This window comes from Anneissia japonica, unplaced genomic scaffold (assembly GCF_011630105.1).
Source record: "Anneissia japonica isolate Jap-2015-1 unplaced genomic scaffold, ASM1163010v1 scaffold287736_len1891122_cov214, whole genome shotgun sequence".
Classification (NCBI taxonomy): Eukaryota; Metazoa; Echinodermata; class Crinoidea; order Comatulida; family Comatulidae; genus Anneissia; species Anneissia japonica.
Genome location: NW_022756106.1, coordinates 1,499,659 through 1,511,876, shown reverse-complemented (window position 1 = coordinate 1,511,876; position 12,218 = coordinate 1,499,659). Strand labels below are relative to the sequence as shown.

The 12,218-nt window shown below is 35.7% G+C and overlaps 1 protein-coding gene across 1 annotated transcript; it reads left to right on the top strand.

The window, feature by feature from the left end:
- Nucleotides 1-55: 55 nt before the first annotated feature.
- LOC117123925 (conserved oligomeric Golgi complex subunit 2-like) lies at nt 56-11,761 on the top strand. The gene is made up of 18 exons (XM_033270003.1): nt 56-229; nt 801-962; nt 1,822-1,887; nt 2,040-2,120; nt 2,607-2,713; nt 3,057-3,162; nt 3,852-4,031; nt 4,461-4,582; nt 4,948-5,077; nt 5,268-5,407; nt 5,692-5,753; nt 6,671-6,837; nt 7,207-7,344; nt 8,127-8,199; nt 8,633-8,778; nt 9,301-9,437; nt 10,682-10,859; nt 10,977-11,761. The coding sequence occupies exons 1-18, from the start codon at nt 173-175 to the stop codon at nt 11,073-11,075; spliced, it is 2,151 nt and encodes a 716-aa protein (XP_033125894.1). The 5' UTR covers nt 56-172; the 3' UTR covers nt 11,076-11,761.
- The last annotated feature ends 457 nt before the right edge of the window (nt 11,762-12,218 follow it).

Here is a 12,218-nt window from a genome sequence, read left to right as displayed (position 1 = left end):
TTGGCCGAATTTGGCCGTGAGATGGCGTGTGTTTGGCCGTGAAGCCTGTCGACTATCTGGCAACCCTGGCCGGAAGAAGCAATGTGGCAGTACCGACGATTTGTTGGCGTACCTAGCAAAGTCCTAGCTAGCTCATCAAGTAAACCACATAAAGTCTATAGAACAGTGAATCATGGAAACATTAGCAAATTCATCCACGTTGTGTTTTGATAAACACCAGTTTATGAAGGTAACGTATTAATTTTCTTTGGTATAATTTATTCTAGGCCAGTGCCACTACCTCCCACGGTCTAGGCCTAGACATGAATAAGCCTAAGAAGGCCTAGGGAGGACCTGCTATGCCTGGCCTACGGGAGCTCGCGGCCGCTTCGACCCATACTCGGCAAGGCCCAGCTAGCAAGAGAGCTTGCAGAGTATGTGTCAAAGCTGCCAGGCATAGCAGGTCCTCCCTAGACGTGAAAGTAGCCCTAGCTGCCAAAGGTGCTTCTGCCTTCATCAAATATAGTTTGTTTCATTGTCATAAAAAATAGAAGTAAAAAAGGCAAAAGAACAACAACAACAACAACAACAACAATAATAATAATAATAATAATAATAATAGTATAATTTAATATAACATACAAATTCAATAATAAAAAGATTGGGGGCATGATTTCACACTTAAGTTTGGGGCATATAGAGTCCAGAGTTTAATAATATTTAATCATAATGATTTGAGTTCTATGTAGGCCTAGGCCTAGCCAAACATTGAATTTGATTTGGGATGTTTAATTTTCTTTATGCATGTCATTCATTTTCAGGAAGATTTTGATGTTGATGAATTCGTTGCTGATTGTCGTCGTCGGGTACAACTAGAGCAACTTAGAGAAGATCTTGATGTCTACTTTCGGTCATTAAAGAATGCTATGGTGGAATTGATAAACAAGGACTATGCAGACTTTGTGAATCTTTCTTCAAATTTGGTAAAGCCCTCTTTAAATACTGTATATTGTCTTTGTTGCATTAATAAACTTTAAAGTCAGTATGTTAATTGCATGCTGTGGTTAATGTTCCAGCAAATCTAAAATGTTGATTGGTGCAGTGAAGATTGCTTGACCTTCACCTCAGACTTCAGTCTCGCTATTTATTGCACAACAACATGTCATATAATCACTGTTGTTTGTAGTCAAATCTCTAATTTACAATACTCTGAATTACAATCCACCATTCTAATTTTCTTTCCCCAGTCCCAACCATGGTGGGCTGAGGTGCGTTTACCCTCTATCTCTGATAGTTCCCTCCCTCGGCCCCACTGTTTGGAATTCCTGGATCTGCCACTGACATTCGACAGCTGATGGACCTTATAGTAGGTGAAAAAAAATGTGTTTTGCCCAAACCAGACCTACCAAACTTCTCAAAAATCTACGTTCAGCTTTGTTTTTTAAAATTAGTATATTTTTTCATTAAGGAAAAAAAAATATAATTGTAAGATATAACATGTCAGAGGCAGATCCAATTTCTTTTTTCAGGGTAGTACAATACAAGTGAAAATCATTGACCTATTAAAGGCCCAAAGGAGGTGTAACATATGGTCAAAAGAGGAAAATTTGGGGGGTGTTCTCCTAACTGTTTTGGGGATCACAGGGATTCTATTCTTTCTGGGAGCTTCAAAGTATTAGCCATTTTAATTTCTTATCTAAATGATACCACACTTATTAGTAATTATTGATTGCTGCCGGGAGAGTGAGGGGTGAGCACCGCTTTTGCCACCACCTGGATCGGGACTGCCACTGCTTGCATAACTCAATACAATCTTAACTTTATTACTTATCATAAATACAGGTTGGAATGGACAAAGCAATCAATAGTCTAGCGATACCTTTAGGGCAACTGCGGGAAGAAGTGTTGGTGAGTAATACTTGAATTTTAAATCGACTGCACAAAAATTGTTTAAATACATAATTTTAATCACTAAATTCAGGCCTGCTAAGTAGAAGCTATAAGAATGACACATTTAGAAGAAATTAGTTTTGTTGTAAGAAATTATTTTTTGGTTGTAGAGTGTTAAGTCAGTAATGGAGGATGCAGAGAAAGCTGTACAGCAGAAGTTATTAGCAAGAGCTAAGATCAGAGAAAAGAAGGTACGATAGATTACATCCTGCTTATAAAAAAGGTGTGATGTGGAAGTCCAAAGGACTACCACTTGGCCTTGTATAATAGAGTATCCAAACAGTAAATAAAGGGTATTGGGTTTGATTCTAAAGAATTACTTTAGAATTACTGAGAGAGCAGCATAGCTCAGTAGGTTAAACATGTGGTAACCACTGTTTTGAACCGTGGAGATTGTTAAGCTTTGGTACCCGGTTCAGTTCCATCTGCTGTTCTCCTTGAGTTTAAGTTGGATGGCTGAAATGCAAATATAAAAATCATACCATCTTTTGGAAGAGACTGTGGTATTTAAGCCATTGGTCCTTTGTGAAATATAGCACATGCGAGTGTTCTAGAATGCAGTACTCTTTAGAAAAGAGTAGGAAATTGTCTTCCGGTAATACTGCCCAATCACTATTATTTTACTAATCTAAGCTGCTCTTTAATCCTTAATATATTTCTTCTACAATATTTTAAAGGCATGTTTGCAGAGACTAATCAACATCAACAAATCCGTTGAAAAAATGGAAGTTATTCTTGGCATTCGTGGATCTGCTGAAGGAATTGAAAATGATGACGGAGAAATGTAAGTGTAGAATTTGTATTTAATGATATTTTTTATTTTAAAAAACTAAATTATTATTGCCAATAGATCTTGTGGTCTGGAGTTCAAACCACATGCTGCCATTCTTGTCCGGCCATGTTTATATACATGTATGTCCATATATGGTTATATGTTGGTGGGCTAGCTATTTTGCATCCCTATCTGCAAATATTTCTTGGCTTCCTAATATAATTGATAAAGAGTATCTCCCTTACCTAGAAGTGGCTTCGGGTGGTGGGTTAAGTTTGTCCATTTTATTACTATCTTCTACCTTTCAAAATATTCACCTCTTTGTGTACGACTCAATTTCTATTCTGGTTTCTAGCGAGTTGACTGGGCAGCAGATTGAGAGAGTAGCTTCTGAATTTAATCAACTGCAGTACTATGTAACGCAGAGTAAAGGCTTGCCTCTTGTTGAAAAGATCAGACCAGTAAGGGAAAATTTTTTTTTTTTTTTAAATTATTGATTTAATTAATTGACATTTTACTGAAAAGATAATATAAACATATTTTCACAAATCGCTTTTTTAAAAACAGATCGCCCTCCAATTTGAGACCACTTTTGAGATCTGTCCCCGGATTTATCAATCTTAGCTTAGAAAATGTCTTCAGTCAAAAATTTAAGATGTCCCTAATAAGTATCTTAAGCTGATTTATTACCTAATCTTATTAATCTTGGCTTAAAAATCGTCTTAGATGGTGCCAACATACAATTAAATTTCTGATTTTAAGCAATATTTAAGCTAAGCAATATGGATAAATTTGACTTAAGCAAAAAAATGGACTTAAGACGAATTTAAGCTGAATTCTAGTTTGATAAATCTGGCCCCTGAACCTTTTGGGTGGTCTCCGGGTTCGGTCTCCATTTAGATTGTTAGCTTGTGTTAAAGGTTGAAGATTGTTATTTGGTTCATTTAAAGATTAGAGAGGTCTCAAAATTGTAGGGTGCGCTGTATTGTATTATTGTGGTATTATTAGTATTATCTATAGTTTTTAAATTTTATTAAGGTTATTTTCTATTAGCATCATTATTATTATCATGATTGATTCAATATTTTTCACATATCATATTTTTATTATTTATTTATGTCAATTTTATTCTATATTGTTTAATCTACAGAGAATTGCGGCTATTACAGTCACATTGCAACACAGTCTGGAGCGTATGTTCAAAGAAAGTTTGGAGACAGGAAATGTTGATATGCTACGGCAGTGTCTACGCACATATGGAACGATTGATAAGATGCGTGATGCAGAGGCACTATTCCGCAAGGTGTCTGTAAGCCCATATATGGCAGAGGTTAGTTCTGATATTGACTGTGAATAAACTTCATGCAATAAATAGCATCAACATTTTTTTTCTCAGTATGTTGCCTCTATTTCTTCCTGCAACTATTTAGCTGGGCATGTGCTGTCCAGGGAAAACACAATGTGACAAGTCATGCACAACAAGGCATATTCAAATTATCATATTGATGAAGATCCACTCAGAGTGTCACTGACAATCAGCAGGCAGCATCAAGCTCTCACAGATAGTGGAGGTCACGATTCATCTGCCAACAGTCATACAACCAAATATGTGAACAGCTTAACACATGTGCACTGCTAAATTTATAATATTGTTTAAGTGAATGTATACAGTATATTAATTCCATGCTTTTAAGAAAATTGTTCAAAATATTTATACTTCCTGCTAATTTTAGTAATTATTTGCTAAAACTTTTTACAGGTTATTAGTGAACGATTTATACAGACAAACCCACAGGGACTGAAGGGCCTGTTCAGCAAAGTAATGGAGTTCATTCCTAAGAGCTGTGGTCTTATACGAGAAGTCACATCACCCTTGTTCAGGTAATATGAGACAAAAATGAATTCTTTTAACCAGTAGATTACAATACTTATTTATTTATTTATTTTATAACAATCGTCCAACAGGAACTCTTCATTCTCACTTACAAGCGAAAATTGCAATAAACATAAAAAATATAATCAATACAATAAAATCACAAGATATAAAAAGATAATTATTATTAATAATAATACAGTATTTTTGTAAATTAATAATTCCAATAATCAAAATAGGTGCTGGGACTTTGTCTTAAAGCATACTGATGAGACAAAATATTTCAAACTTGTGAAAATTGATCCTAATAATAAAATATTACGTCTGTTGAGTCCAATTTTTAGCTAACTATTACTTGTTTTCTTTTAAATAGTTCAGGAAGTGAAAAGGTAGTCGGCGGATACAACTTCATGGTGAATGCTGTTTGGCCGGAAATTGTTAGCAGCCTTGAAAATCGTGTGGCATCTATCTTCGCTCCTGGCAATCCTGATGCCTTCCATCAGGTAAAGAGACACCCCTCCAAAACCTTCCCTCCTGCTCGCATCTGCGCAAGCTTTTTGTGGGGGGGCGTGCGTGGAGATGATGTTTTCAGTATTTGTTAAAATTGAACCCAAGATCCTGGGATTAGAAGGTGGTCATCTTATCCACCAAACCACAGCCTAACAAACATTTTTCAATAATACATTTTTACAGAAATACCTGATAAGCATGGAGTTTGTTGATCAGTTTGAAAGAGAGTGTGGCTCTCAAACCAGCGTTAAGCATCTACGAGCTCATCCAAGCTACAACACATTCATGTCTAAATGGAGTCTGCCTGTCTATTTCCAAATAAGGTAAAGATTAAGAATTGAATTTTATTATTCTTAAATATAATATATATTTTTAATATTATAAAGTGAATAATTTTGTTGATGTTGAGGTGCCATTCCACCATTTATCTTTCCAGAATTCACCATTCTGGGAATTCCCCATTCCAGATGTCGTTGCTCAGGACACCAGTTGTACAAAGCACTATTATGAATGTCATTGAGCCTGTGCTATTTTTTATATGCCTGTGAGAGTATGCAAACATCATATTATTCCAGGTGTTATTAAAATTTTATTTTATTTATTTTAGATTTCAAGAAATTGCTGGTTCAGTTGAGATGGCTCTGATGGCCCCTTTCAATGCATCTACAGGTAAGCACATATTCATCGGTGTGTTTTGTATTCAGTGGCGTAACACCTATTGGCTGTCAGGGTGAAGGACAAAGACCCCGGGGGCCCCATTGCTTATTGTATAGCCTGGTTTCCATACAATCGCTGCGCAGTTGCTACAGCATTTTCACTGCAACCTTCGCACTGCCTAGCTGTCCATGACGCAATCAGGAACGCTTCCTGATTTAACTGATCAGTCAGCGTCGCCAAAGAAGTCGTTGGTAGCTTGTAGTGATATTTATGAAAACTAGGCTTTATACCACTGGCTCTAATCTGCCATTTTTTTTATGTTAAAGATATGAAATATAATTATTTTTGATTTACAAAGCTCACATTGAAAAAACCTTAAGGTGCTTTGAAAACAAAGTAGCAGCAAAAGAAAATAAACTGTAAATAGATTCAACAACAAAATCCATCACTGTACTGATTCATGGAATTTTAAGAGCAAAGCTCACCAAATCATAACAAACACCGTACCTCAAATAATTTAGGTATCTAGGCTAAACACTTACCTTACCGCTCGCTTCTCATTTGGAGTCTCATAAATCATTTCCCCCTACTTCTTCCTGTCCTTCGCCACTACTGCAGCATCCTTCCAGCTGTTAAAAGCCTAGCTTTCCTCTTTTCACCTCTGCTGTTCGTCACCATGTGGTTTTGCGTCTTTCTTGGTCTTGTTTCCCTTCTGGTGCCAAAGTTCATATAATAAATGCATTATTATCAGGACCTCTTGGCTAAACATATCTAGCAAAATAATTACAGTGAACCTTCATATGGGTCATAACATGGGCACATAAGCACACTTGCTGACTTGGTCAGCTTTGCAAATTGTAAGCTATGTTAATACCTGATGTGATTACATATTCGTTGATCATCTCTCATTGTGTTTTGTTCCTGCTCAGGTGAGTCATGTTTCAAGCTTGCAGCATTTGATGCTATTTGGCACGCTCTACAGTGTTGCTGGCAAGACCAGGTCTACCTAACCCCCTTAGCCCATCGCTTCTGGAAGCTAACACTGCAGATCATTTTACGATGTACTACTTGGATTGCTGAGGTGCATGAAAATGAGGTATTGTTGTATTTTTATTATTAAGGCAGAGATTTGTAGAGCACCATTTAAAAACTGGAGTCTGTAGCAGTGACTGTGAATGATCTTTATTTAATCATAGTAATTTCATTTTTGAATGTAGTATTAGAGAGAATAATAGATAAAAGAATTGGTCTCAACATTCAATGATTAGTCAGATTTTGTGGATGTTTTTTAAAAACTGGAGTCTGTAGCAGTGACTGTGAATGATCTTTATTTAATAATAGTAATTTCTAATTTCATTTTTGAATGTAGTATTAGAGAGAATAATAGATAAAAGAATTGGTTTCAACATTCAATGATTAGTCAGATTGTGTGAATGTTTTTTTACCTCTTTGTTGAAATTTGCAGGTAGCTGGCAAAACCTCAAATATCGATGACCAACCACCATCTAGTGATGGTGACAAGACAACGGAAGATAAATCACCCCCGGTTACCATGGCACAGATAGTATTCCTGATTGGAGATGTTGATAAATTGTATCAGCAGGTAAGCCTAAAAATATGTAAATATCTTCGAAGGCATACAGAGTAGTAGTAGGGCAAAGCATCACTCCTATGATATTTTCCTTACAATCGCATCGTAATAGCATTTGCAGTACCCACTGATACTTGGGGATCAGATTCAACACTTGTCACTAAGTGCAAGCTTGGTAGTCTGAGGTTATGTTGCCAGGCTAGTTATCTGGAGGTCGTGGGTTTGATTCCCACCCAAATTACTTGTAAATTTGTTTTCGATTGCAGTACATTGCATTCCCCACTGCTTAATTGGACTCAAATTCGCACATACTGAGTATTCAGTACATTTCCACGTCAGGTAGGGCAAAATTACAACTATAATTGATTCTCCAGTCCAGTTATTGTCTATTCCATCACAACAATAACAATTACTATCAACATTGCAGTACCCACTGCTTAATTTGACTCGAATTCAACCCTGGCCGTCAGGCGTAAGCTCGGTGGTCTAGAGGTATGATGCCAGGCTAGTGATCTGGAGATCGTGGGTTCGAGTCCCACCCAAGAACAATTTGCGATTTTTTTTTTGGCCATTGTTTTCACACGTACTGAGTATTCAATACATTTCCATATCAGGTAGGGCAAAATTACACCTATAAAATTTGTTTTCGCTGGTATTTGGGAAGGTACCGAGTAATCGGTGCAATAATAGGTCAGGGTAAACCATCACTCCTATTAATATTCATATGCTAATGGTACAAGGACAGTATTTAGTAATTGTTTTTAATATTTAATATATTTTTATTTAATTTTCAGCTGCCTTCATTGCTCACAGACTATATTGAGCCAAGGTTAACGAGTATTTGTAAAGACACTTCATTTTTAACCGGTTTGTTTTTATATCATTTTACTTTATGTATATTACTTCATTAAACAATTCATACAGCAGAGGTTGCATAAGCCCATAGTGACGTCATTGATTTGCGCTATATAAATCCACCTATTATTTAACTGTATTATTAATAATTTGAGAATATTATATCCTATTGGGAAAATTATACACCTGGTTGGACTTATAACTCAGTCGGTAGCAGTTTCATAACCAGGGGCTGCTCAAAATGCCTAATGAAACATACATTTTACTCAAAGTCATGATAGAATATTTTATTTTCCTAATGAAAGTGTTACTTCATACCAAATGTATTATTATTATTTTAATTATTCAAGTTAGTGTTACTTAACTTTGATTGGTTTTTTCGGTACTCAAAATTCACAAAGACTTATTTCATTTATTTAATCATTGCATATTTTTTTATTATTAGAATCATTTGAAGAGGCAAGGAGTAGACTAATTGAGCGACAAGGATCCTTCAATGAGTTTATTGTGAAAGAAGTTTGTGGGCTGTGTTCTGTACATCTTAAGTCAGCCAATGACATCCCACGATTGTACAGGAGGACCAATAGGGAGGTTAGAATTACACTATATGAAATTTCATGTAAAAAATACCATTGTAGTAAGTCATCATCATGCCCATATATGGGTGTGTGTTATGACATCATCATGCTCATAAATAATGTGAAGCACAAAGGGACAGTTTTTGTGTAATATGTGCTATATTTGTAGGGAGGTTAGAATTTACACTTTCAATCTATTTCTACACTATATGAAATTTCATGTAAAAAATACCATTGTAGTAAGTCATCATCATTTCCATATATGGGTGTGTGTTATGACATCATCATGCTCATAAATAATGTGAAGCACATAGAGACAGTTTTTGTGTAATAAGTGCTATATTTGTTGCAAGTCTTGTTTTTTTGTCTGTTGCCAGGGATTTCCTTTGTTTCCAGTGACAGTTCTTGTCCATCTGTTGCTTTTCTTATTCCCAATATTTTACACTTTCAACTACTGTATACAGTAATTAGAAATTTTGTTGATTGGAAACACACACATTCATTTTTTATTTTGATTTTTTCCCTTCTTGATTAGGTTCCATCCAAACCCTCTAGCTACATACACAATACTATGAAACCACTCGAGCTATTCATACAGGAGCATGGACAGGTTTTAGAGGCATCCAGACAGCAACAACTGTTGGCAGGCATATTTACACAAATTGTTCAAGAGTAAGTGGAGTAAATTAAATTATCATGGCTCAATGTTAAATTGCTTGTGTCCTTCGACAAATTTTCCAACTGTCTTTGTCCACTTGGGTAACTAAGAATGTTGAGTAAATAAATGTCATAGGCGACTTGAATGGCGGAGCGGTTGAGGTGGGTTACCGCACTTATTGCCATATTATCAGTGCTAGTTTAAGTAGTGACCAAGTCTTCACGGATAAGCACTACACTAACTGTAGGCAAGTGTACACAATTGGCTAATGTGCTCTAGTGGTTACAGCAGTTTACTGGTCCAAACATCCCCTATTGCTGAGCGATGGGTGTAACAGGCACCAGTAGCTTAAACACAAAGTGGCACTTAGGAGAGAAGGAAACTATTGTCCAGGCTAGTCTAGGGCTTGAATGCTTTAAGACTTCAGTATAGAGCGCTACATTACATTACTTTGAATTGAATTTCTAAGATCAGTGGGGAGGTGGGGGATGAGTGATAGTCACCTCCTGATCAGATACTAAGGTAGCTAAAACATATACAGTAAAACGTCCATTTTACGTACCCCTTGGTACCAAGGGGTGTTTGTAAATTGAAAAATTTGTAAAATAGATCGGGTGCCAGTTTCCAATACCTAGACCTAGCTATCCCCTGCCATTGAGCACCGATAGGCTGACGGCAGCCAAGCCTAGCACGAACCGACAGTGCAGCAGCGTGGTCTACTGCGCTGGAGCCTAGCTGAATTTACCTTTGATAAAAACCAAATTATTTTAATCGCTGGCATTCTTCCACTTTAAAATATTACTTTAACTCTTATTCAAACATCTGTATGTTTTATGGCCCTTTCTATCGTGTTCTTTCTAGTTGTTCGCCGAATTGTGTTGTTTACATGCATTTCGCGATCATATCTGGCATTCACGATGTCAAAAAGTTGCTGACCCCAACACTCTTTTTCGTCTTCATCGTAAACGTGTGCGCCTAATCCGACAACACTTGCGTTAGTAGTTTGTTGTTCTGGTTAGGTTTATTACTTTAATATAGTGATTATTATAACAGAAATAGAAGAAAAGATTGAACTATTAATAAATAAATACAACAAATTTGATTTTATTAAGAAAAATATACATTATCACTCTGTAAAACGTGCGCAACCGGACATTTTTTACTTTAATAATTGGTCGATGATGACGTCATCAGGGGTAAAATGGACGTTTTACTAAAAATATATATTATGACACTAATAAGGCCATCCTCTTTGAAGGTACAACACTGTGTCATCAGATCTGTTGACATCTGTAAAGAAGATGGAGGACAGTTTGAAGCGACTCAAGATGATGCGCAAGAGCGATGTCGGACTTCCTCAGAGCAGCCAAGGGTTAAGTGACGATGATAAGATAAGACTACAATTGGCCATTGATGTCAGGAAATTTGGCGAGCAGGTCAGTTTAACAAGAAAAAATATTATAATATAGAAACTCAATATAACTTAGAATGATTAAATTACATTCATAATTTTTTTGTTTTTTTTTTGTTTCAATATCTGATACACTTTGCAGATCTCAAGTCTTGGTGTTGAGAAACAACAGGTCAAAGGTTATGAAGATCTGAGTAGCCTTGTAGAATCTTCTGTCAAGAAACCTGCTGAAGAACTGTAAACATAATTAAATTAAGATTCTTGTAATCAAAGTTATGTAATTCATAACCTGGATTTAAATAAATTTATTTAATCAATATTAGTATCCTTTTTTTAATTATTTTAGTTGCATTTAAATGTAATCATGGTCTTTACTTCAAGTAATAAATCATTTTATTTCCATGTACAATTTGTATATAATTCACATTATATAAGAAAATGCTTCTATTTAAGTAGAAGTCACCACATTATTCCTGTATATCAATTTCAGAAAAATATACATTAATGTTATATTTTGATTGACTAAAAAGGCAGAATGTTATATATTCAATATCAGGTTATTAGTTTAAATTAAAAAAATTAATTGACAGTAATGTTATAATTTTATTATTCAATATTAACTGTATGGACTCAACAATTCTTAATTAGGTAAGTCTGAAGTTGTTGATCATTGTTCAATTACCACAAAAGCTTTATGATTTTTCTGGGTCGGATCCAAAGAAAAATGCAGGGAGGGCGTCATACAACTGATATGCTAAGGAGGTAGAGCATTGTTCAACTTTAAACACATTATACTATTAACCCAGTTTGGGCTGATTATCAAACACTTCATTTGGTATATTTAGAGGAAGACATTTACTTTGTGGTTGCTGACTAATAATCTACTTTTTTTTTTGGTAATAAATTATTTTTTGGCAAGTTGGTTTATTTTGTGATGATTATTTTATTATTTTGTATGACGTGAATTTGTCATCTACACAAAACTGTGAAATCGAGAGGGAGACAGGTTTCGAATTGTATAGTGTTTAAAAGCATGAATACCTGTTGAAACCCAACAAGTATATAATACCCTGTAATTCTGTGTATGCAGGGAGAGTGGCATATCTAGGATGATAAAGAAAATGAAGTGAAATGAAAAAAAAAAGTGTGAGAGGGGCCCTAGGTCACAAAATAAGATGATACAAGTTGATTTATAACTACTTGAGCGTCATTTTTTGTTAGGGACATTTTCAATGGTGAGGGGTCTTTGGGGTAGATATTCCACTGTGAATGGGTGAATTTTCCTCGACTCCATCATTCTTCAGCAGATAAGCCCGAGTACACACCCACATCAGCCCCACCGTGTTTTATTTTCCCTGGCAATTACCATGTAAGAGCTGAGCAG

Bases quoted from the DNA above. Each gene is read 5' to 3' on its own strand.
- LOC117123925 (XM_033270003.1), top strand. From the start codon at position 173: ATGGAAACATTAGCAAATTCATCCACGTTGTGTTTTGATAAACACCAG. The intron at 230-800 runs GTAACGTATTAA...ATTCATTTTCAG, and splicing joins ATAAACACCAGTTTATGAAG to GAAGATTTTGATGTTGATGA. The intron at 2,121-2,606 runs GTACGATAGATT...AATATTTTAAAG, and splicing joins CTAAGATCAGAGAAAAGAAG to GCATGTTTGCAGAGACTAAT.